At 38.4% G+C, this 26,903-nt stretch overlaps 1 protein-coding gene across 1 annotated transcript in view; it reads right to left on the reverse strand.

Moving 5' to 3' along the window:
• Positions 1–6,399: 6,399 nt before the first annotated feature.
• Positions 6,400–26,903, reverse strand: part of LOC120425239 (neural-cadherin-like) — a 187,339-nt gene continuing 166,835 nt past the window's right edge. Inside the window, exons 5-11 of the mRNA XM_039589673.2 lie at positions 16,815–16,952; positions 13,139–16,755; positions 12,911–13,081; positions 12,608–12,849; positions 12,333–12,542; positions 8,811–8,984; positions 6,400–8,619 (exon numbers count right to left, since the gene is read on the reverse strand). Coding sequence (XP_039445607.2) covers positions 8,504–8,619; positions 8,811–8,984; positions 12,333–12,542; positions 12,608–12,849; positions 12,911–13,081; positions 13,139–16,755; positions 16,815–16,952 — 4,668 coding nt within the window. The 3' untranslated portion in view covers positions 6,400–8,503. The remainder of the gene's footprint in view (positions 8,620–8,810; positions 8,985–12,332; positions 12,543–12,607; positions 12,850–12,910; positions 13,082–13,138; positions 16,756–16,814; positions 16,953–26,903) is intronic.

Here is a 26,903-nt window from a genome sequence, read left to right on the forward strand (position 1 = left end):
CCGGACCGTATCATTCAATTCGTCACGCTCGCTCGTTATCGCGGAAATTGTGAAATAAAATCTCGTAACAGACACATTCAACAGAGTACGATTATTCCCAGTTCGCTGTACATCTCGTATAGAGTTATATAAAATTTCAACGGAAAAACAAAACCATTAATCTCCATGTCTCTATCGCAATTTTACTACCACCCTGCCCGAGTGGGAAATGCTTCACCCCCCCCCCCCCCGCCTTCATGTCATTGTTCTTACCTCGCTTCATAAAGCAAATTTTTAAAATAACAAACGTAATAACACTCCTCCTCGCCGTACGAGCAAGTATTTGCGGCGAACGTTTTACGTTTCGTTCCGTGTACGTATGTGGTGAACTCAAATTCCACCCCCCTAACTTCCCATGCATGATAAGAGAGCTTTAAGCTCTACATCACCCCTCCAACTTGCGAGTCCGGGACGAGGACACCCGGAAATGGAAAATAAGCACTGCACGCTGTGCGGAGTGCGAGAGAGAGAGTCCGAGAGTTTTTGGAGAGGAATTATGTCAGAGATGCTTGTTGCAAAAAAGGGGGAATTTTTGGTTTCGCTAACATTTATACCGCGGTGCAGGTTTTAACAACAATTCCACTGGACTTTCGATGCTGGGAAGGCATTTTTCCATCCCCCCCTTGTTTTGAATGTTGGGAGTAAAATTTTCCAACGGAAATTAAAATTGCGATGCATTACGCGAAATTGGAGTGGAGCTTTCTAGTGGTGATGGCTTTCATCGGTGATTGCAAATATGGAGGCCAATTTCAAAGTTTTGACAATATGAAAATGGCTCTGGAAGCATTAGGTTCCATGGCCTCCACGGATTGAGTTTTTTTTTAGTAGTGGTAGTTGATTATTTTTGTTTGTTTGATTTGATTAAACTCGAATTGGAACGAATGTTGAAAAACATTCTTTCTCATTGGTATAGGGTGGTTTTGATTGTTGACTGATGCAATTTTACTATCTCATAATTAAAAAAAATTATAAAAAAACATGTCATGGTTTTTTTTTATAAGACTGAAGTAAATATTAGTGTTATCTATTCGAAAGTAAATCAAAGTAATTTAAAATACTTTAATACATTTGTTTATTGCAAAAGACCTGGTTTCATGTTGTTTAACACTTTTTAGCTTATTTGCATCTTAGATATTGCATTTTTTAGATTTTTAGATTACTTTTTCAAAAAATCAATGCGCCATGGGTTTCCTATGTAGTTGTAGGACCCTTTGATAAAGTAAGCGAAATTTATAGATTTTCTCGTTTTTTCTTTCAGCCTTAAATGTGTGACTAACTTTTAGGCTCAAACTCTCAAAATGTCTCACCTAGACACGCTCTGCTAGTGGTATTGGTGTCAGTTCTTTGATCTTGAGTTGAATTCGCTTCTCTTTCGTCTTTTCGTCAGCCAGTGATTATAATTGGTAGAAACGTCAAATGAAAAATTGAGCAAAAATTCGACATAGGGCGAAGATAGGTGAATGGCTAGAAAATGCATATTTTCCCTTATATCAATCCCGGATAACTTTAGGGAAAAGTATTATTTTCAAATACAAGTTATAAAAAGTTAAACTATTCAACACACAAATGGATGCTTAAAAGAACTTTGTAGTCACTAGAGAATGACAGAAAAAGTTAGTAGTTTCAGCATTTTGCCCTTTTTTTTGCTGCTGCTTTTTGCTCATCTCATTCCTTTTATATTGAACATGTTTTTGCCTTCCTCACCTCAATGAGGAAAGGCTATAAAATTACTCGAAAAATGAACTTCTTTGTTCGACCTCGTAGACCCACCTTCACGTATACCTATCGACTCACACGATTATCTCCAGACTGGCTGAACCGATTTGGACCGTTTTGGTCTCATTCGATCCGTCTTAGGGTCCCATAAGACCCTAGTTAATATTATGAAGTTTAGAAAAGTTCTTCAAAAGTTATGTTTAAAAAACGATTTCGAATAAAGTTCGGAAGATTGTAAAAAGGGTGGTTTTTGTAAGAAACCCCGTCATGCTATACATTTTTAGAAAGGTACTTAAAAGACCTTTCCAAAACGTTGAAGATCTGATAATCCTATCAAAAGTTATTTGCACTTAAGTGTTATTTATACACTTTATAGAGGCCGGATCTCACATATTATGAAGAAAACATTGTCCGGTTCTACCATGCGACCTATCGTTGGATGGGTAATCAAGAGATCTTTCCAAAGAGTCCAAAAGATTGAAAATCTGACAACCCTATCAAAAGTTATAAGTAATTTAGTGTTTTAATACACTTTTTTTAGACCGGATCTCAGATATTTTTAATAAAAAAAAATGTTTCGAATTCCCGGAACCCGGACACCTCATATTATTTTATAAATTACAAGCCTTACCCGACAAACTTCGTTCTGCCTTATTTTTCGTTTGCTGACGTTTTTTGCTTTTTTGCTTTTTCAGCCTCCTGTGATCAAAATTTGATTTTACGTAACTTTCTCCATACAATTTGCCGATGCTCCGGAATCGGTTCCAGAGTGGCCAAAGTGTCAATTAGGTAGCGTATAAACCTTCCTTGGACTTATACGAACCTAACGCAACAAAAAGCGCCTCGATCCGACGTTCCGTGTTCAACTGATTCGCGTTCGAACAAAACCGTCGAAATTTTTTATATATATAGATTGGAATATAAGTTTGCATTATAATTGTCAAAATTGTGTTATGTAATGAATTCTAACATCAACTTTTATTTCAAATTGGTTTGGACGCTGAGTCAATGCCAAAACAATTAAGAGGCAGTATTTGTAGATTCTGCTCGGTTTGTTCTAGAGGTCGTATCGAGGTGCTCCGATTTGGATGAAACTTTCAGCGTTTGTTTGTCTATGCATGAGATGAACTCATGTCAAATATGAGCCCTCTACGACAAAGGGAAGTAGGGTAAACCGGGCATTGAAATTTGAGGTCCAAAACACATGAAAAATCTTAAAATTGCTAGCATTTCCGTAAAACTTCATCAATTCCAACTCTCTTAGATGCATTCGAATGGTCTTTCGAAGCCCTTCAAAATGTGCTATAGACATCCAGGATTGGTTTAACTTTTTCTCATAGCTTTTGCAAATTACTGTTAAAAATGGATTTTTTTAAAACCTTAATATCTTTTTGCAACAGCCTCCAACACCCATACTCCCATAGGTCAAAAGATTGGTAATTTCATGGACTATAAGCTTACGGTATTAACTTTTTGGCCAATCGCAGTTTTTCTCATTGTTTTACGATTTTTCTAGAACAAACATTTTACAACGTTAGTTTTTGCCCTGTAGGCCAAGAAGACGGCACTTTTTGGTCTCAATTTTGTCATATTCGGAATCCTCGGTCAATTTCACGTAAGTTAGAAGTATTGGAGTTGTAATTTTGATTTAAAAAATAATTAAATAAAACATTTTTTAAAAAAGAAATCGATCTTATTTACCCTACGATCAATACGTCAAATGCTGTATCAAGTAGGCGAAAACTTGTTTTACTCCTAATCCGACAAAATTCAAAATAATATTTATTTTAATTAATTCTAAATGGCATTTTTTCCAATCAAATTCAAAAATCCAACACCTCAATTTAATGTAAAATTTTCAGAGGATTCCGAATATGACAAAATTGAGACCAAAAAGTGCCGTCTTCTTGGCCTACAGGGCAAAAACTAACGTTGTAAAATGTTTGTTCTAGAAAAATCGTAAAACTGTGAGAAAAACTGCGATTGGCCAAAAAGTTAATACCGTAGGCTTATAGTCCATGAAATTCCCTAACTTTTGACCTATGGGAGTATGGGTGTTGGAGGCTGTTGTCAAAAGTTATTAGGGTTCAATTTTTAACAGTAATTTGCAAAAGCTATGAGAAAAAGTCAAACCAATCCTGGATGTCTATAGCACATTTTGAAGGGCTTCAAAAGACCATTCGAATGCATCTAAGAGAGTTAGAATTGATGAAGTTTTACGGAAATGCAAGCAATTTTTAGATTTTTCATGTGTTTTGGACCTCAAACTTCAATTCCCGTTTTACACCACTTCCCTTTGTCGTAGAGGGCTCATATTTGGCATGAGTTCATCTCATGTATAGACAAACAAACCCTGAAAGTTTCATCCAAATCGGAGCACCTCGATACGACCTGTTTCACATCGGTGAAAAACTCGCTCTTAAATAAAATAAAAATTTGAGTTTACCAATCCAGATTTGTGCGATTCGTAAGAAAAAAACTAACTTAATCCACCTATGTGGTTGGTGCCTTCCTCATTCTTTTCCAAAAATGGGTGAAATGTAGTATGATGGGTTTGGACACAAATTTCGTCTAATTTCGTTAAGTTGCGGAATACAAAAAAACACACATATCACTCAAGGGCTCATAATTATCACTTAAGTGGTCAGAACTCGAAACAGGGTTGCCAGATCTTCAATGTTTTAGACTCGTTGGGAATGTCTTTCGATTACCTTACCAACGATGGGTCGGATGATGGATCCGGACATTGTTTACATACATTTAAGTGAGATCCGGCTACAAAAAAGTACATAAATATCACTAAAGTGGTCAGAACTCGAGACAGGGTTGCCAGATCTTCAATGTTTTGGACTCGTTGGAAAGGTCTTTCGATTACCTAACCAACGATGGGTCGAATGATGGATCCGGACATTGTTTACATACATTTAAGTGAGATCCGGCTTCCAAAAAGTACTTAAATATCACTAAAGTGGTCAGAACTCGAGACAGGGTTGCCAGATCTTCAATGTTTTGGACTCGTTGGAAAGGTCTTTCGATTACCTAACCAACGATGGGTCGGATGATGGATCCGGACATTGTTTACATACATTTAAGTGAGATCCGGCTACAAAAAAAGTACATAAATATCACTAAAGTGGTCAGAACTCGAGACAGGGTTGCCAGATCTTCAATGTTTTAGACTAGTTGGGAATTTCTTTCGATTACCTTACCAACGATGGGTCGGTTGATGGATCCGGACATTGTTTACATACATTTAAGTGAGATCCGGCTACAAAAAAGTTCATAAATATCACTTAAGTGGTCAGAACTCGAGACAGGGTTGCCAGATCTTCAATGTTTTGGACTCGTTGGAAAGGTCTTTCGATTACCTAACCAACGATGGGTCGGATGATGGACTCAGACATAGTTTACATACATTTAAGTGAGATCTGGCTACAAAAAAGTACATTAATATCACTTAAGTGGTCGTAACTCGAGACAGGGTTGCCAGATTATCAATGTTTTGGACTCGTTGGAAAGGTCTTTCAATTACCTAACTAACGATGTATAACATGATGATGTTTGGTTCAGTTTACTGTCATTTATTCAACTTCTAAAAATATGCGAAAACACATTTTTATACATAACTTTTGAACTACTTATCGAAACTTCAAACAATTCAATAGCACCGTATGGGACCCTAAACCAAGTCGAATGCAACTGGTTTGGTCAAAATCGGTTCAGCCAGTGCTGAGAAAACTGCGTGACATTATTGGTCACATACACACACACATACACACACACATACACACACACATACACACACATACACACACACATACACACACATACACACAGACATTTGTTCAGTTTTCGATTCTGAGTCGATATGTATACATCAAGGTAGGTTTTCGAGCTTTGAATAAAAAGTTCAATTTTAGAGCAGGATTATAGCCTTACCTCAGTGAGGAAGGCAAAACGAGTGTTCGGAAGCTAAAGCAAAAGTGTCCGGATTTCGAATCACCTTCTTTCAGTTTCTAAGCACATCAAGTAATTTTAATTTTAAAATTCTGATAAAAAATGTTAGAAAAGACATATTTTGCCTGATTTATCTTAAAATAAAATGTTTATACTACATCCTGATGATATTTATACATTTACAACTTATTACATGATTTTTTGCCAGACGGATTTCGAATCATGACGTTAGTACTTCGAATAATAAAATCATGAACATCAAAAATCAGGATTTTTTTATTTCTTTATTTATCACATCAAATTCGAGTGCTGTGAACAAATTTTAGTCAAATTTGAATGCAAAATAAAATATAAATCAATTGGTTCCAAACCGAGACATGACTGAATTTGCCAGCAATTTAAATTGCACTTAATACCCACAAATAACATTCCAAAAGGGCGTAGCTCCAAATTATGACTGTTTACATGAAATTAGATTCCAGATTCGAATTCAGCGACCCAATATCACTATAAGATAACATACCTTTTTTTTTTGAAAATTGGCACTTTTTTCTCATTAAAACTTTAATATCTCGGCTCTAGAGTGTCAAAACTGGATTTTCTCAGAGGGAAAAATGATCTTGGTGAAATTTCCAATTATTTCAACACAAACCTAAGTGAAATAGATAGTGTATTGAATCCAGGCGATTTTAGAAAATTTGTACAAAATAGTGACTTTTTTCAGTAAATCGAAAAGGGGGTGCGACAAAGTATTTTTTTTTCTTGTCAAAGAAAACATTGTTCCAAACATCATAATCTATTTTTTAAGAAGTGAGCACCTAGAATTCCTCGACATGTCCTCAAAGTGGGATAGGCTACTGCATATTTAATTATCAAATGCAATTTCTCAATAGTTCATCACCGCCATTTGGTCGCCACCCTGAATTTAAAAAATCCTGAATCGCACAATATTGGTTTTAAAAAGTGATGAAACTCTTTTTCTCTGTAAATTGTTGAGCCACCCTATCCTCAAAATCTAGACATGTTTTTCGCCATTCCACTCAGATATGCTTCATCAGTTTTTAAATAAATTTGTAGAAAAAAAACATCCCCTCCCACAACTCCATCCCTCTTTCACACTCACTCTCTCTCTCTCATCACTCCACCCAAATTGGCATCAGCTTTTCCGGTTCGCGAGCTCCGAACTCCGCATGTTTCCAATTTCCCTGCTAGTGCTTTCCACGCCCGCCTGTCCCTGCTCCCAAAAACTAGATTATTAGATTTTTTCCCCACCCACTTCACGAGACGAATGATTTCCTCCTCGTTTTTCTTTTTTTTGCAATATGATTTTTGTATGTTTGTCAAACTGGGTTCGTGTCACTCGTCGTTCTGTGATTGGATTTTTCCCGCTGTGCACCGAGTTGTGGAGGAGGAAAAGGTTTCTTTTTCTTCCGTGAGTTTGAGTTCGAGCTCGGGTCCTCTTCGAGGACATGCTCTTCGAGCATGCTGGTACATAGCTAAACTTACATTTAATATTTACAAATTGATTTTTAAAATATCTGTATTTATATTGATTCACGTTGCTCGTGAATGTCGGAGTGTGACTGTGTGGATGTCAGAACTTTTGCCAGATTTTTTGTTATTGTTTTTCACTCGATTTTTTGCAGTTCGATTTCTGTGCTCGTTTAGTTGATTTTTCGCTCGCTCGTTTGTTTTTCGTGTGTTTTGATATCTGCTCAAAAATGGGAACCGGGGGAGACAGCGAACAAAAGATAAACCGAATGAATGTTTATAGTTTTCCATTGAATAGTTTTTGATTCACCAAATAAATACAATCCCAACGGGTACCGCTGATTGCGCTTGGCAAATATAAATGTAGGGTAAGTGCTCGGAATTTTGGCTTAAAATTGATAAATCTTCCGTGAAGTATAATCCTGCCCAAAAAAATGGTTGAACCACTCACTTCAAAATGTGAAATTTCATGCCGGGCAAATGTCATGCAATCAGATGTATTTTCCACTCGATTTTTTCTCCTGCGATGTCATGTTTCGAGTACTCTTGTGGGAAATCAGCACGCGAGCATTGTAAAAACAATTTTCGCTGCACACATTTTAATTGATCATTGCGGCGGGTGCCAGGCGCCATCGAACGAATGGAAATCGCAGATGGTGTCATATTGATATAAGCTCGAAAAAAAGAGAGCACAATTCTGGCGATGGCAGCAAACAACCACAAATTGCACGATTGTGCAACATGCAATGTGTGTTTTACAATGATTACGAATAACCGCTTGGGATGTAAAATTGTTGATTTTTTCCTTTGTTGGTAAATTTGGTAATTTAAATTCAAAAAAATAATTTAAATTTAGCACATTCAACAAGCATTATTTTAATCGAGATCCAGTCAATCCACTTCATTGGAGCACACAGCTAGTTTTCTTCCATTTAGGTTAATTTGAGAGCACCAAAGGATTACTTTTTACTATTAGGACTGTGTTCTGCTGTTTTCTTTTCACTCTCTGTCTTATAATCTACTTAACTATTCCTTAACTACTATATCCATTTTGGTTAGCCTTCTCTTCATTTCACTGGTTCGTTCGTTCGTCAATATCTAAAGTTTCTCAAATTCATCCTACATTAATAATGTTTCATTCGTTTAGGTATATTTATAATTTATATCTGATATCTACACGGTTTCGGACTAAAACAACGTTTACTTCTTTCATACAAAACAAAGTTATCAAAAACCAACGAAATCGCTTTTAACCTACAATTACACCAAGACACACCAACCAGTGTGACGCGAGTTACTTTTAACTAACGTCATCGTCCTCGATTTGTGTTTTCGGTTCGTAAATTTTAACTAACTTATCAAAACGCGGCCCCCATGACGCCAAAAAGCTATACTCATGGGGCTCATCATCGGTACCTGGTGAGAAGGGGTGGTGAAGGAGAGATGTTTCAATCAAAGTTTTTTTTTTGCTGTTTTTGGTGAGGAAAATTACGCAACAGTCGTGATCGACTCGGGTGGTTGGAGGAAGGTGATGGTTTTGGTTTTGGCTTTGGGGTTGGGTTGGCTGGGCTGGGGGTTGATGATGGTGGAAGATTTTCTAGATTTACCTGACTGCAAGGAACTTAACGAGCCGGCCGTACTTCCGCAGCCCTCGTAAGCGTAGTTCCGGAGGTCATCGAAGGGCCCGGTGGCGGGATCGACGTCCGCCCGTCGCTTGCGATCGCCCAGGAACACGTCGACCTTGGTGACGACCTGGTCGGACACGACGGCAATATCGGGACCTGGGTGAAGAAATCCGCTTTTTTTAACAACAAGCGACGCAAAAGACGGAAGCGAAATAGATCGAGTTGAAGGTTGAGGGTTTTTTGATTTTTATTCTGTTTAACCAGCACAAAACGAGGCAGCGAAAAAAAGGCAAACTTAGGCACATCTAGAAAGAAGCGGTGTGTCATATGTGCTTACATTATTTGTTTCAACCTCTTTTAATCATCTGTAAAAACCAATATTTGTTTCGATCCATTAAATATTCAACTATACATAATATTATAGCGATTCCAGGTCAAACCAGCAGGACCCAAAGCAAAAGTGCTCAAAGTTTGCTTAAATTATTCCTAAAATATTTATTTTGTTTAGAGATTAGTGTGATCCTAGCCGAGTTAGAATAGCTCTTTTCTTGAAAAAACATTTTCTAAAAAAAAACAAATCTCCAGAATGACTGAAACAACTTAAGGTAACTGCGTTGCAAAAGGTCGCTAAATATTCAAAGAGTTATTTTGAATTTTTTTTTAATTTTTCATTAAAAGTCTAACTTATCAACCGACTTTAACTTGATTCTGCCGATCTGGATATATGACACTCAGCTAATTTGGTTTTTGCAAAAAATTTTTGAAGAACGACATTTTTTGTTCCATCCTTACGCGGCAATCACGGCCAAACAAAATGTGCCAAATTTGTTTCCATATAGTAGCACATTTGATTTGGATCCTTAAAACTTATTTAACAATTTCACAACAAACACAAAATTCTCAAATAATTCAAATAGATATTTTTGGGACACAATGTTATTCGTTTCCTGTTAACATAATTTAATTTTTGTTTCTTTAAAATTGGGGTTGAAACATTTTTAAAACTGATCAATAACTTAAAATAAAAAAAAATCAAAAATTTATTGCATTTATCTGTGCGCACTATTTTTTTTGTAAGCATGACAGTTTTTTGATATGATTTAAGTTTTAATTGTGATTTTTGGAAAAAAACATAAGTATTGACCAACAAAATTTCAAAATTATTTTTTTTTATGTTGTAAAGGCATTTTCAGGCACTCCTGCAAAAAATATTTATTTTTTTTCTGAAAAAAATGATGCGCGGAAAAATCAATTTTTTATTAAACATTTTATAAAGAAAAGTTGAATTCCCAATTACGTTTTAATAATTTTAGATTTTTTAAATGCTTAAGGGAACTTATACACTCATCTTTTAAGTCATAGTACGTGATGGCACAAATCTTGTTGTATGGAATTTTAGAAAAATGGTGTTTATTGGAAAATATCGAAAATCAAGCCAATAATTTTTCAAAATTTGTTGCAAGCTAAAATGAATTTGCAGTCGAAAAGTATTGTATTTTTTTTTGTTCAAATGTACTGTTTTTAAGTAATAGCTATTTTGGTTATCTATTTTAGATTTCTTTTCTTTTTTTTTGCATATAAAAAAATACTTCTTGAAATAAAAGCATCCCAGAAAAAAAGCTTTGGAACGGCTGAGATTTTTTTGTATTTTTTTGCTAAGATACAGAGTTAAATAGATTTGAGCAAATCTCTAGGAAATCGGTTTTTTTTATTTTAATTTTTGAATTTTTTAATCCGGATGAAACTTTTTGTGTGCCTTCGGTATTCCCAAGGGAGCAATTTTGCATCATTAGTTTGCCCATAAAATTTGGCAATTGTCCATACAAAACGATATATGAAAATTAAAAAATCTGTAACTTTTGAAGGAATTTTTTGATCGATTTGGTGTCTTGGGCAAAGTTGTAGGAGGTATGGATAAGGACTACACTGTACCAAAAACATACACGGTAAGAAAATTTTGGGTGATTTTTTATTTCTTCTTTTGTCACTAAAACTTGATTTACAAAAAAACAACATTTTAATTTTTTTTTAATTTTTTGATATTTTTTAGGGGACATCAAATGCCAACTTTTCAGAAATTTCCAGAACAAGCAAAAAATCTTTGACCGCGTTATGAATTTTTGAATCAATACTGATTTAAAAAAAAAAAAATCGAAATCTTGATCGCAAAAATTTGTCAACTTAATTTTTCGATGTAAAATCGAATTTGGAATCAAAAAGTACTTTTGTGAAATTTCAAGTTATAACAATTTTTAGGTAAGTTTTTTGAAAAAAGACGCAGTTATTCATTTTTTAAAACAAGTGCCCATGTTTGCCCACTTTTGAAAAAAAAAATATTTTTGAAAAGCTAAGAAAATTCTCTATATACAACCCTTTTTACAGAATTTAGTTTCATTGGGAAAAACTTCAGAAATAGCTAAATCCATAATAAATCTCTTTGATCCAATTCACCCCAGACCATTTTGTATGACAAGTCCCCATAATTGTATGGAAAACTAATGATGCATTTTTTTTTACATAGGGGATCGAAATCAAAAAATTTAAAATTTAAAAATTGCGAAAAATTTTGCGATATTGTAAAGAATTACTACCTGGTATTGTTTAATTTTAAAGTCTATTTTTTAAATATAGTATTTATCTGAATTCAGGTATTCTATACCAAAAACCTTAATGTTGTGGACTTTCAATTACTAATTCATAAAATTATAGTACCGTCATTTAGGGCGAATTTCAAACGTTTCGTACTATTTCGGTTAGAGAAGCAGGTCCGTGCAACAAATTCTGCACATTTCTTTCCAGATTTGGTGCTTTTAAGTGCTTTGAAAACTACTATTCTTGTATTCCAGATCCACCAATGTTGACGGTACTGTGTATTGTGCAAACAAATTATTATAAAAATGTTAACATTTTAATAATTTCAGTATTTCTAAACATTTTTTTTTTGCGTGGAAAAATATGTAAATTTTGATTTCTAAAACAAAATAGTATGGTGAAAATTTTCTAAATTTTACTGCTAAAACTATAATTTTGTGACATTTGAAATCCATATTTCAAATAATGAAAAATGTAAGTGTTGATAAAAAAAAATATATTCCATGTTTTGCGTCGTATGTTTTTAGAAAATTAAATCAGGCTTTGTAAATTTAAAAAATATTGTTACGATTATAATTTGTGGTTTGTCTATTTCGATTCTTTTAAATTTATTAACTTAAAAAATACAAACATTCTAACCAGTAGGGTTATTAAAATAGTAGACAAAAAAATATGTGCAATCAGCTGAAATCAATTTAAAATGCATGTTTGGGCTGATATAAAAATCTTTTGAATTATTGAAAATTTTCGATGCACAGAATCGCAATATATTTGCATCGGCCTAAATGGATGTATGTCAAACAAAAATATTATAAATCCTTTTAACAGGTAAAATATGTGTGTGTGTTTGTTTGTGTGAGTTGCAAAAAACATTAACATTAAACATCAACAAAAATTCCACTGGATACTTACGCACGGGGGGCGCCTTGTGCTGCACCAGCTCCGGCAGCGGCCCGATCGGAATCTTGAGCGTCTTCATGTCGAACGCCGTCATGTCGTTCTCGCCGCCACCCTCGTCGCAGTAGTTGATGATGTTCTCCCGGATGTCGTCCTTGGTGGCCGGTTTCTTGTTGAAGCTGGCCGACCGACGCCGGGAGCACGAAAAATACAGGAATAACAAAACTGTGGAAACGGAGACCGTTGAAATGATTTTTTGAAGTTGAACGTTGAACGAGACTCAAACTTACTAATGATCAGCAATAGACACGTTATGACGGCAGCCAAGGCACTTGTGCTGAATTTCAACGCTTGTCGCTCCTTCAGGAACTCGCAGCTCTCGCCCCAGTACGAGTCCGGACAGATGCACTTGTACTTGAACCGGGGCTCCTGGTTGATGCAGGTGCCGCCGTTCATGCACGGGTAGTCCAGACACTCGTTCCGGTCGATGCAGGTCTTGCCCTCGGGCGAGATGATCATACCGTCGCCGCAACTGGAAATAGCAGTCCCAAATAGTGTCACTTCTTCCACTTTAGAATCGTCGGTGTACTTACGCGCACTCGTACTTGTTCCAGAGGTCGACGCACTCGAACGGCTCCGGACAGTACGCGTTCTGGCACGGATTGTTGGACGAGCAGTACCGCTCGATGTTCTTCGCCATCGTAGCCTGGCCCCACTGGGTGCCGTTGGTGGCCGGAGGCAGCGGGAGACTCTTGCCGTCCAATCTGAATGAAAATACCATGTTGAATTTCTGAAACATAAGATTTCCAGTGCAAACTCACCTAATATCGTCGATGCAGCTCTTCTGGTAGTCCGCCTGCACGTCAAACGTCTTGACGCCCGTGTACTCCGGCTTGCCACCGGCGTACACGCCCTCCTGCTTGTCCACCGACAGCCACTGGTGTCCGTCGAAGGAGAAACTCTGGTTGAAATTCGCACCCTCGCCACCGTCCAGCTCCAAGATGGCCGCCGAACCGTACCGTTGAATCTTGATCACGTGCCACTGGCCGTCGTCCACTTCGACGGCCGTCAGCGATACCTCGTGCTCCTCGACCTGACCCGAGTTCAAGCTGTACCGGAACAGCAGCTTGGCTTCCCGCAGCTCGATGATTCCGTACTCACGCATGTGCTGATCGCTGATCCGGAACAGCTCGCCAAACGTTTCCCGCGTTCGGAATCGCAGCTGAATTTGCGTGGTGAACTTGTCAGGCTCGAAACTCAGCGCGTACTTGACGTAGCTGTGCGTCTTGAAGGTGGTCGGCGTTGTCGGCAAACTGCAGTACGTTCCGGACCATCCCGGATTGCACTCGCACTTGGCTTCGTCGTAGTTCCCTACGCACTTGCCGTGTTCCATACATTTGGCCACCTGGGGATTCAGATCGCAAACTTCCTGCGTGTACAAACAACCCGGCATCGTACTCTTGGACAGACCCGGGTGGGACAAATCGTACAGGATTCCGTTGTGCTTGAAATTCCGTATGCAACCCTCGAAGCCCACTCCCATCGGCATGTACTGCCAGCGGTTGTAGGTGTAGTCGAACTTTTCCCGGAAGACACCTCCAATCTGAAGGGGTGTATTGAGATTCAAGAATTCGTTGAACTGCGGAACGCGACCAATCGCCTGGCAGGTGTGATCTACAAACTCCACCAAGTTTCCATCATCCGCTTCCGATATGACTGCTGTCTTGCAGTGGTCCACAACCATTTTGACGCGTTCGGCGTCCCAGAAGATGTCAATCCTGTGCCAATCTCCGTCGTTCAGAGGATTCTTCGTTTGGATCCTCAACTCCAGCGTACCCGAGCCGTAGTCAATCAGGAACCTCGGATAACCCTGCTCCAGCTCCAGCGCAATAAAGTCCGACTGCTGCTGCTCATCACTGTCATTTGGCGGTACGATCGGACCGTTGTAGAAGATCAACCCGTCGGCTTTCGTTGTAATAATGTCCACGCTAATGTGGGACTTGTCGCACATGTCCAGCGCCGGGTACCACGCCCAGCCGTTACCTCGGAAGCTACGAACCGTCTGCTGACAGCGTGGTCCACTGTATCCAGGTGGGCACGAGCAACGCGCCCCAGACTTACTATCCGAGCACCGTCCACCGTTCAGACATGGATGAGACTTGCACGTCTGTTGCTGCTTGTACTCCCGAGCACTGCACATACACTCGGCCGTCGACTTGATCTGAACTCCAACCAACGCCGTCTTGTTAGCGTTCACCAAGCTAGGATTCGTCTGCACCTCCATAATACTCGTGCAAGATCCGTTACAATCCGCATTCTCCGCCAAACATTCGTCAATGTTCACCATCGTAATGTTGATCCCGACCGTTTGCTCAATTTCGTCCTTGTGCAGCAGCACAACCCCATTCAACTGGACGGCCTTGAAGAAGAACGCATTCCTCGCGGAGAACCTAACGTCCGTAATCGGTGGGCTTTTCTGCTTCATCTGAACACTAAACACGTCCACGTTCTTCTTGTCAATGTTCAGCAACTCTGCCAGCTTATCGCGAAACCGCTCCAGCTTGCTCTTGAAAATGTTCTGCGTGCGGTAGTTCCAGATCCTGATAAAGTCCTCATCGGTCATCCCAACTAACCGGATCGACCCCGAGTTGACGATCGCCTCGTACGAGATGTGCTTCACCGTGACGGACATGTTGGCGTACGATTCCTGCGCGTGCTTCCGATCGTAGATCTTGAACCGCAACTTGTAGCGCCCCTCGCGAGCTCCCCGTCGCATCGTCACCATACCGGACGAGTCGTCCAGCTTGAAGCGGGGATTCTCGACCTCGTCCCAGTAGAACAGCTTATCCGAGGTGTCCCAGTCGTCCAGGTCGTTCACGAACACTCGTCCGATCGCGGTGTCCGGCGCCTGTCCCTGGTAGTTGTACACGATCACCTCCTTCGAGCCGGGCTGCATGATGTTGTCGTTGACGTCTCCGATCGTCACGGTTAGGGTGCTGGTACCGGTTTGCGGGGGGTTGCCGGAATCTTTGATCACGATCGGGATCTCGTACTGTTTGCGGTACTCGCGATCGAACGAGCCGAGCGAGGAAACGATGGCCATTCCATCGCCTTTGTTGCTTTGTTCGACTTTGAACGAGGTGCGGATCAGGTCGTCTGCTTCCGGATCCATCCGGAACTGAAACGGTGGACCGTTGCCCATCTTGCGGTCGTCTTGATCGGTGGCGGAGATCTCGATGATCTTGGAAGGGGGGGAGTTTTCCAGGAGGATCGGTTTGTACTCTTCGGCGAAGACCGGTGCGTTGTCGTTGACGTCTTTGACTTCGACGGTGAGGGTGGCGGTGGCGGTTCGTGGTGGAACTCCGTCGTCTATGGCTAAGATCTCCAGGTTGTACTTGGAGATGGATTCTCGATCTAGTTCTCGCTGGATCGTCACCGTACCTTCGTCGCTGATTGAGAACTGACGCTTTCGGTCGGTTGCCCGGTTGATCATGTAGGTGATCTTGCTTTTGCCCGCTTTGTCGATGTCGATCGCTCGGAAGCTGACTAGGACCTTGCCGATTTTGTCGTCTTCTGCGGCGCTAGCTTCCAAGTGTGGCCGTCGGAAGCGCGGAGTGTTGTCGTTGATGTCTTTCAGCTTGACGATCACCCACGAGTGATCGACGTGGTACTTGTCGGTTTCGTTGATTCCTTCGTTGTCTAGGACCTGTATCCGGAAGCGGAACCCGTTGATTTGCATGGGGTCTTCAAAGTCCAGCGGTTGGACGACTTTGAGACTGCCGGTGCCGTCGTTGTTTTTGATCATGGCGAACTTGTCCGCCCCGTAGCCGCTGCTCTCGATGATCTTGTACTGGAAGTTGTTGATCTCGTCGTCGTCGTTGACGGTAACGGTTAGGATGGGAGCTTCTGGGAGAATGTTTCCATCGGTTTCTTCCACCTCGACGAACCATTCGTCTTTGGTGAAGTGTGGCGGCATGTCGTTGAGGTCTTTGACCTTGATCGAGGCCGTGCCCGTTCCTTTGAGGCCACCCCCGTCGGTGGCCACGATCTGCAGCGAGTAGTCCGGGGTCTTTTCCCGGTCCAGACAGCACACGGCCGTCGTGATGACCCCGGTATCGGGGTTGATGTCGAAGATGGGCAGTCCGGTGTCCTCTTCGATGGCGTTCTTCTCGATCGAGTACACGATCTTGGCGTTGAGGCCCTCGTTGACGTCGTCATAGTCTTCGGCCTTTATTGTCATGACGTATATCCCGATGGTGCCGTTTTCGGTCACGTTGCCGTAGTAGATTCCCTGCGGGAACGCTGGCGCATTGTCGTTTACGTCCTTGAGGTTGATCTGCACCTCGGTGAAGCCAACCAGGCCCTCCCCGCCCTCGTCCTGGGCAAACACCGTGAACTTCCACGATGCTCTCCCATGGGGCGGGTCGCGATTGAGTGGCTGTCGGAGTTACACACAAAGTTTAATTAAACGCCCTGGTCTATCAGCCGCCTACCTACCTTTAAAACAAATATCTCCCCGGTGGCCTTGTTGATGTCGAAGTTGCTCTCCGACGGGTTCTCGATGTCGATGCCGGGCCCGGTTAGGAAGTAGATGATATTGTTCGGCCGCTCGACGTCGGCGTCCGATGCTGTGACCTGCAAAACGGTATTTAATTAACAGATGAAAACATCGACACGTGGTTAACATATTCCCCCCTCACTGTTCCGTGCATCCGTCCTCCTGAGAGAGATTGATTATTATCTTTCGATGGGGAGAATCCTCCATAGAGGATGACGATATGCCGACGATGGTGACGGTCGACGTCGATAAGATAATGACGATAATGGTGCACTCATCGCTCATCGCAACTTGTGTCGGGACGACGACGACGAGGTGGTTGATGAAGAGAAGCAGTTTTTGTAATTGAAAAGTATGATCCTTGTGATGAAGTGGTGCTTACGACTTGACATACTTTGAGTCTTTAAATTTAAACGAATCTTGGCGCGAAGGACTTTAAGCTTTTTAGCATGCTACTTGATTTACATGTCCAACGCAAACAACCGTGCGAAGCAAGTCACTTGAAGCACCACACCGGCTAATCAATCATTCATGAATTTCGGGGGCAAAACTTTGGGACGAAGCACAATTTGACAGCACAGCTCTTGTGGACGACGAGCGCGAAACTTTTCACCAAGTGCGCGCGCCTTCATGGCCACTTTGAGAGTGTACACTTCACACAGAGTGAAGGACTTTGTTACAACAAAGCGATGCGAGTTTCGTCCAGGGGAAGGAGCTTAGATTGGCTCAAACTTCAACTACACACTCGTAAGAAAAGAGGGAAAACTTTGGCCACGACCGCCCGGGTGCAGCTCATATAAGAAGAGCAGTTTGTAGTGCCTCTAAGCTCTGGAGGGAAATTCACTTAGCCGTGAAAAGTTGGTCCTGTGTGCTGTGATGAACGTGACCCTAATTCCGGTTGACGGGCAGGACACTTGCCGGAAGGAGGGGATGGCGAAAATCAATCATTTTTTTTTTGCTTTCTTTCATTTTAGGAAACTTGATTGCAATCATTCAGGGATTAGTGGTGATAATAAAGAGGAGCATAAAGGAGAAGGGCCATTAATGTGATTATTGTACTATAAGTACTGCTGAGTTCTGATGTCATAGCTTTTCGTCCCACAGGAAGAGGGCAAAAAGTTAGGGCGGAAAACTTCCGGTACACAGAGTAGTACTGAAGCAAGTCTGCAGGATTTCCTGGACCAAAATTGATTTCACAGAAAAAAATGATTTCTTTACCTAACAATTTTTTGAAATACAGATCAATATTTCTATGTTTCTTTATTTTAAATTTAATGAAAAAGTCTGTCGATTTTTTTTTACCGGATCTATGTTTGTCCTAGCTTGAACCTAATCAGTTCAGTTTTTTTTAAATTTATATTTATTCAGATTTTATTTTCCATGTACATTCATTCAGTTAAAATATTATTGAGTGTCCAATCACAATCAATGACTTTTCACCTCAATAATCACTTCAGTACTGTTGAGTTCTGTACTACCAAGTTGTTGAAAAAACCCTGAAAATTTCGTCACACATGACTTGAATTAACCTAATAACTTGTAATAATACCATTAAACTTAACTTTTCACCACTCCCAAGAGTTTTTCCCTCCCCAGAACCATCAAGTAACCAGACTAACTTGCAGCATTCCACGTGCCTCAGTGTTTTGGCCCAGATTCCATCGGTGTGCCGTGCCAAGGAAAGACGAGACGACGACACAAAACATGCCCCAGTAATAAACCCGTTTTGCTAATGTGACAAAGTTTTGTCCCAAATCGGGCTGATCCCATTTCCCCTCAACCCGTTCATCCCTCATTTTGCCCCAGCTTCCACAGTATCGACAGCGCGCTGGAGTTTGTCACCACAATCTCTTGGGGGAACAAGGGGTGAGGGTTTGAAGATTACGTGCCTTGGTTGGAGCTGATGAAGGCTGAACTTGACGTGGAAGAAAGTTGAATTAAACACGTGATTTGACGTCACATTTAGTTTAAGTTGGCTTATGGTTGACATTCTTGACAGTTGGGTGGATTAGTTTTGAAGACTTTTCAGTTTTGTCAAACAGGGAAAATGATATACGATTTAATTAATCTCACGTATTTTCAAAAGTTTACTCATTTGTCTTAAATTCTGATGAAAGCAACATAAGTTAAAAGGTATGGAAGTAGAGTAGAGATTGTACTCTTCAAAGAACTTGTAAGTTTCCAACAAAAAACCTTTGAAACAGCTTGCTTTCAATATCTACCCAGATCGCTCACTGCTATCCAAAAACTGCATTACCATGATCGAAATTGGGTCTTACTTCAATGGACCGTCCTCCCTCCAAATCCATCCTAGTTGGTGTAACTGATGGATTATGAGCTTTTCTGTGCCTGCGACGACGACCTAGAGGTCCTGGCGGGGTGATGCAAAGGTTTCGTTTCATACTCAGCTGCACTGCGAAACCCGACCCAGTAGCATTCCCCAGAAATCGTACGGGCGGAGCAGAATCTCCACATGAAACGATAATTCATCGAATGAAATAAATCTTCCTATCTGGCCACCGGCAGTGCGAAGCAGCGCAGAACCACACAACGGTAACGTTGCGCTAACTTTTCTATACGGTGGGGGTCTACAAAACGCCCTCGCCCATGGTCGGTCGTGGCTGACTCTCCATGAATCTGGGGAATTTGTAAAGTGGGAATGCTTCATTGAAGCATACCAAAAAGTACGATTCATTTAAATATCAACAAATTTAATTGTAATATTTCTATTCACATTTTTTGCACAAAAACAAACGTTTTTGAGTGCATAATTTCTCGTTTAGGACACAGATAGAGCAATTCTCTCCAAATTCGCTTTTGATATATATATTTTTTTGACTCAAACTTTTTAGGAGCCTTTCCTGTGACCACAGAAGCCATTTTGTGTCATTGGTTCACCCATACAATTTTGGCCGCTGTCCGTTCGCTCTCTATTCGAAAATCTGTATCTTTAGAAGGAATATTCTGATCGATATGGTGTCTTCCGCAAAGTTGTGAGAATAATAGGTAAACGGGTTTTAGCCGATTTCTTTTATTAAAATATTTTAAATACAAAAAATATATTTTCCCAAAATCCGTATTTTTTTAATTTATGTTTTAGATGCTATAGATCATTTTTGGAGGAAAAAAAACAGTAACTTCTGAGCCATAGAGAATTTAGCCTCTGATAAGATAGATTAAAAAATTGACTTCAAATTTGCAATCGAAAAGTATCTTGCAAAATTTTTGATAAAGTGCACCGTTTTTGAGATATGATCACTTGAAGTGTTTGAAATTTTGTAATTCAAGACTGTCATTTAAAAGAGCCAAACATTTAATATTATGCTATTTTGAAAAGCTGGTCTTGATCTTGACTCCAAAATCAAAAAGTGCAAGAGAATTCACAAATATGTCTTTTGAAGCATTGAAAATTGAACCTTTTGTTGCTGAGATATTTATTGGCATAAGAACATGAAGGCTGTTTGGGTGAGACTTTGAAAACCTTAATTTTTCTGCTTGATTTTTTCTTTTTTCTTTGTATTTCAGCAACCAGAGATCCTATCTTAAATTTCTTTTCGACAATATTTTTTGAAATTTTCTGAAGTTTTTGAAAAATATTTTCTAAAATGCTCACACTGAGGGCACTTTTGAAAAATAAAACGGAAAAATGTTTTTTACTTAACATCGCTATATAATTTTTAGAATATGTAAGTACCATTTTTTGTATGGGCGGCTGGCAACATTGTAAACCATTGCAATGGCACAAAATGGCTTGTTTGTCAGGTCCCAAACAAATTTGAGGCAGATGAAGCATTGCTCACCTGCAATTAGTTAACTTATGATTTAAATTGGTAACTTCATGAACATTTTTTTGGCTATTAAAGCCAATAAAATAAAACCATTAAAAAAGCTATAAAAATATTTGAAAAAATAATAGTTTTTACAAAGAAAAATACTGCATTTTTTACTTTAAATGGGAAAGAATGTTATTAATCATTAAGCTATGTTTCGTTTTTCAAAAAAGTGCCTTCCTTTACCATGATTGATGAATTTAAGCGAAATCAAACAATAAAGTCCACGAAGTTTCTTAAAAAATTCTCTTAGTTTTAAGAACAATTTATTTATTTTTTCAAGATAAGAAAATGTCGAAGAAAAACATAAATTTTTAAGATAAAAAATAAAAAAAATAAATTAAAATTCAAATTACAAGCCGTGGTTTCAACAGTTGATTGAAAAAAGTGTTTTAAAATGCATTTTACACCAGTCCAGTTGTTTTGCAATCATTAGTTTCCAAAATTTCAAAATTTTAGCGAAATTTAAGTTGTTTTCATCGAGTCCAATTATGATAAATATGATTACAAACGCAGGAAAATGCATTTCTGAATATTTTCAAATAATCGAATTTCACAGAAAAAAAAATCATGGTAATATTACATCTGGGAAGGGGTACATCTTTTATGTCAGAAAAAAGGTGTAATTTTACCTCTGGAAATGTGTAATTTTACCACTTTACTGGTGTAATGTTACTTTTTCAGTCTAAATTGAGGTAAAATTACATCATAAAAGAGGTAATATTCAACCTTCCAAAATTACAGCTTCCAAATTTACATTATTTATTGCTGTGTTGTTATTCCCATAAATTTGTTTTGAAAAAAATATTTTTATGTTCCTTGATTTTTTCGGTAGCGTTTGAAGGAGCTCAATAAACTTTGAAAAATATTTACAATAGCCTTACACACATATCATATTTAATTGATTTAGAGAAAGAAAAAGCCCTCAAAATTGCAGCTTGTAAAGCTCTGAACATGTTCAATAATTTTGAAAGTTTCGCCTTGATGTTATTGTTATGACCGATTCTTAGCGAAGCTACACCAAAATGTCAAATTTTTCAATTTTCAATGTGATTTTTAATATGAAAAAAATCATTTTTATTATGATGCAATATTTGCAATGTGCTTTAAATGCGTTTTCTTACCTTAAAAGCCAAGAATATTGACCAAATATGGTCTGCAAGCCATTGAACGGGAGAGGAGTTTTTTCATAAATCTGCTCCTTTCGTTGTCCCGTCACGAAAAGAAATGGCTGGCAAAAACCCAAATTTCAACCAATTCTTTCAGTTCAAGGAGCAAAAGATTCGTTTTTTAATTTGTGATAATGTGTAGAAGAGCAAAAGTTTTTAAAAATCAAACTGGCAAAACTGTAGCGATTTTTGTAGTGTGCCTTTTAAAAGTCCGAAGAATCGGTCTTATTAGAATGTAACAAATATGGTTTTGCATAGTAAAAAAAATCTTTCGATTCACGATGTGTACCAATACCAAGATTGTTTACATTAACCAGAACAACAATGTTGTGGTTTTCCCACAGTGCATCCCAGCGACGGTCCGGACGCAAACAGCCAGTGGAGACATGGCAACTCCCCTATCGATTCTCCCGGAATGCCACCCCCCCCCCTTTAGAGGGTTGATCCTCCCAAACCAGCACTCCATTTTACCCCACTGCCCTACAAATCAGCATGGAGAGCTTATGTAACCACTTTGTTTAATGTATTATTCTTCTGTATGAATGTTGCAAACGCTGGCCGAGAGTTCTCTTCCCTCGGTGGCACTGCCCATAGAGCACCGTTCCATTAGTGATGGTTTTGGAACCGGAAATGCTCTCACAGCAGCACATCAGCATTAGCGTGTGTGGCAAAGGGTTGACTGGTTGGGCTGGACCGTGCAGCTGCTGCAACAGTCGGAAAAGGTGAATGGTCACCACCATCAGCAGCAGCACTGACATCCCGACTCTTTCTCACATGATGGATGCCGACCGGGGCTGATCCTATTAGAATCGGGGTCACACCATGGGAACCACCTGGACAGAGATACGATAGCGCTGATGCCCAAACAAACAACTCTCGGAACTGTCGGGTGCCAGTTTTTGGGGGCGCTTTCAACGTCAGTGAGCGTTAGTTGAAATGTTGTTGGAGTTAAAAATACTTTTAGGGGGAATTTCAGGAAATCCTGTCATGTCAGAGCAATATTACATGACATCGTGCTAAATTATTCAAAGTAGGTCAAAATTGTTGTGTTTAACATTTGAAATGTCTATCTGTCATTTTAAAACTTTCTATGTTGTTGATTCAACATTGTTGGACAAAAGCAGCACATTTAATGAGTTTGTTCTTTAAAACCGAAAAAAATCCAAACATAAAACTAACAAGATTATGTTTGCCATCGAACAAGCTCCTTCCTTTCAAGGAGGTTTTTCTTTGAAACATCACTTTTTCAATTAAGAAAGTTTCCCCCGCTCAACAAGGGACCACCACGCCACCATCGGAGAAAACTTGCATCGTTCCTCCTGTTTTAAAGAATCTCACCCCTTCACATGCATGTGCTCGCTAAGTTAGTCAAGTTTGAAATTAATCAACACTGGAGTAAACAATCACTCTTTGGCTGGTGAACCAGGTCTTCTTTTAAGATGGGAGGGATTCAATCTACATGTGCGCAGCATCAACAACTTGAATCTTTTTCAATGTTGACGGTGATTTTGTCAAGATCTGACAATTTTGGAGATTTTTTTTTAATATTTTGACATTTTTTATTTTATGTTAAGTTTATTTATTTTTGGCAATTTCTCCGTGTTACTCAAAACTTTTTTTGTCATTCTCGAATGATGACGAGCCTTCTTTTCTTTGACATTCACTTCTTTTTCGATGTATTGTTATCTAAATTTATGTGATTTACACATTTTTCCAGACAATAAGGTTTTTTTCTGACGCAATATTATTTATAATTAGGGCGTCCAAATTTCCCGGGTTTTGAATTTCCCGGGAAACGGGAGAAATATTCTTGGAATCCCGGGAATTCCTGGGATCCCGGGAAATTTTTTAAACAGTAATAAAATCTAAGTTTCATTATATTTGTTATGTTTTCAAGCATAAAATCCTAGAATAAGCTCAATCATATAAATTGCTGATAATCTACACTTCAATCTACACAAGGACGACAGTTTTTAAAAAGCCTATATAAAATTAATAAAAACTAAATAGCTGTCTTAATTCGTTTCATTTGTCCTGATTTGCCCCACATACCAGTGCTTTATGAAACATAATTTGATTTGATTTTTTTTCAACTTTTAAATCATAAATATAAGTAGATATATCAATCATTTAAATATATGAAAAATCAAATATGAAATATTTAAAGCGCTAGGCATTTTGCAGATCGGTAAACTAAAATTTAAACAGTTTGCCCTAATAAACTAAATTAATGTTGATATATGCCGAATACAAATTATAATGTTTTAAAATTATTATCGATTCTGAGGTATTCAACTGTTCATATATTTCCACAACCAAATCAGAATTTCCAGACCAAAAATTTGTTTTTTTTTTTTGTGGGAATTCGCGGGACAAATTATAAAAAATCCCGGGATTCGGGAATTCCCGGTTCGGGAAAAATCTCGGGATTTTTGTCCCGGGAATTCCCGGGATGGACGCACTATTTATAATATTTTGAAATAATATTTCTGTTATTTAAAATGAATTGGATTGATCAGCGCTGAAAAAAATCATGGTAAATAATATTAGGGTAGAGTAGTCATCAATGAGACACGGGGAACAATGATAGCATGGCTCTCACAAGTAGTAGTTTCAACCAATCAGGCTCATATGTTGGGGAATGGTGCGTCTACTAGATACACGTCTGCCATAATAGTGGCTTTGGTTATGGACGCTCCCTTGAAAAGTTATTCATAAATGTTTGATTCTGGGGTGTAAAAGTAAATAATGGACAAAAAATACTTTTTCGGTCCTAGGCTGCCATTTACACCAAAACTAATATTTTTTCAAATTTCTTTCAACTTTCCATAGGGATTGAGTTGGGCTACAATGTCCTTTCATTAGGTTTGGCCAAAATTAAGAATATACCCAGAATCCAGGGCTGTCTCATTGTTCCCCACTCATTTCAGCCCATGGGTAACAATGAGACACTTCGATTTTTCTTCATTAAACTTTTCAAAATCTATGGAAATCTTTCAAAACATGAATTGAAAGTGATTTTTGGCATATTTGTAGAGTTTTGACTTCATTTAGCCAAAAATATAAAGTTATTTGGTAAAATATATGGATTTTACAAAATTTAAATACTTTTTAGTATAACTTTTGTTAATTAAAGTTTCATGTTGGCAAAATTGCTCTAAAATGTTCAAGGCAAGTCGCCTGCAATGGAACAATACAAAAACATGATGTTTTACTAGAAAAGTATTGATTTTCGTAGAGTGTCTCATTGTTCCCCAGCTGTCTCATTGTTCCTGCCAAGTGCGTATACAATGAGACAGTTGAATAACTCTGATTGTAGATGTCGGATCGATCTCATATTTTGGTCAATGTTAGAACACATTAAAAGAAAGAAAATGCAACAAAAAGCTCATTAAAGCATACTGATGCAAAAATTAGAAAAATCGTTGAAAGTTGAAAACCAAAAGTGTCTCATTGATGACTACCCTACCCTACATCTAAGAATGGTTAAAACTTTCATGTAAGAATTAATGTGCAAATTAGTGCAGGCAACCATGGAAGTTGTTGTCTTTTTATTCCAAATTTGTCAAACTTACGGACCCAATCCTGCAACAATCTGATTATTGAAATAGTCAAATTTTGTTGAAATTATTTTGAAGATGTAGTTTGTAATAGTTTTAAAGATACTAAAATATTGGTAACAAAAAATTTTGGTTGATGTGAACCGTTAACTTTTGAGTTAACTTTTAAATTTATTTTTTAAAACTTCATCATCCCGGTACGAGAATCGAACTCACGACCTCTGGATTGGAAACCCAGCACGCCGCTAGTCGAAACCCATCCCCTACCGGTCAGTATTCCCAGTGAGCATATTTACTCTTTTAAGGGATCTGACTTTGCCGAGCCAGACAGGAATTTAAAATAATATTGCATCAAAACAAGTTTTTATCATCCAATAAGGATGTTGCAAATATTTAAAAAAAAAATCCCCCGGTTCCTTCAAAACCGGCCAAAACATTTATCCAAAAACGTTTAAAATTTCTGCGAAAATTCAATAATAATCAGCTGAAATTTTAAATGCATTCCCCTGCGTTTATTAATTTTTGGCATGTTTGGGTTTATTTAAAAATCTTTCGGATATTTTGTGTTTTTTTTTCGCTAAAAATTATCTTTTTGCAATTCCGTCGTGAAACTACTTACTTTTCCTGTCATTCTTGAACGACGAAATAGCCTACTTTTCTGTACCATAAATAACAGAATCGAATAGCAACACTTTTCAAAATAAATGCTGAAAAGTTCTACTTTTCAGCACTGAAATGGGTGCTGAAAAGTTGAACTTTTCAGCACTTGTTTCGAAAAGTAACACTTTTCAACATTTTTTTGATTCAAACGATTTATGACAAAATACATGAAAATTTGACATAAAATTTCACTCAATGGGTGTTTTTCGGAATTGCAAAAATGTTGTATGGAACTCGTTGCAAAACTTGATTTTTTCAGCACTCTTCGTATTTATCCAACTCGGTGAACCTCGTTGGATAAATGTACGACTCGTGCTGAAAAAATCCTCTTTTTGCAACTTGTTGCATAAACTACTATTTCGTCAAACAATTTTTTGCAAGACTGATGATGGCAAAACAACTAAACTAGTGTTGGATGCATTTTGATTTTTTTCTCTTTCAATTTTAAAATTATGGCTTGATATTTAAATTTTTATATTTTTTCATCAGATTGAAGAATACTTGTTGGATCGATTTCTCATATCGTTTTTTCATTAGTTATTTTCATGTTACCTTTCCAAATTATATGTGAAATAATAAATGCAGCGGCTCAACAAAATTTCAATATTTGTTGTGTTAAGAAAAATGTAAGGCTTACTTAAAACTTTTTTGACCAAAACTGTAGAAAAATTGTTCATTTTTAACTTTATTTTTTATTAAGAAGAATGTAAAAAAAACTTGAATAAACAATTTTTCAAAGTATTTTTAAAAATTATAATGGCGTGTCTGTTATAGCATGAAAATTGCAATAAAAATCCCTCAAAACTTTT

Source organism: Culex pipiens, chromosome 2, assembly GCF_016801865.2.
Source record: "Culex pipiens pallens isolate TS chromosome 2, TS_CPP_V2, whole genome shotgun sequence".
Taxonomy (NCBI): domain Eukaryota; kingdom Metazoa; phylum Arthropoda; class Insecta; order Diptera; family Culicidae; genus Culex; species Culex pipiens.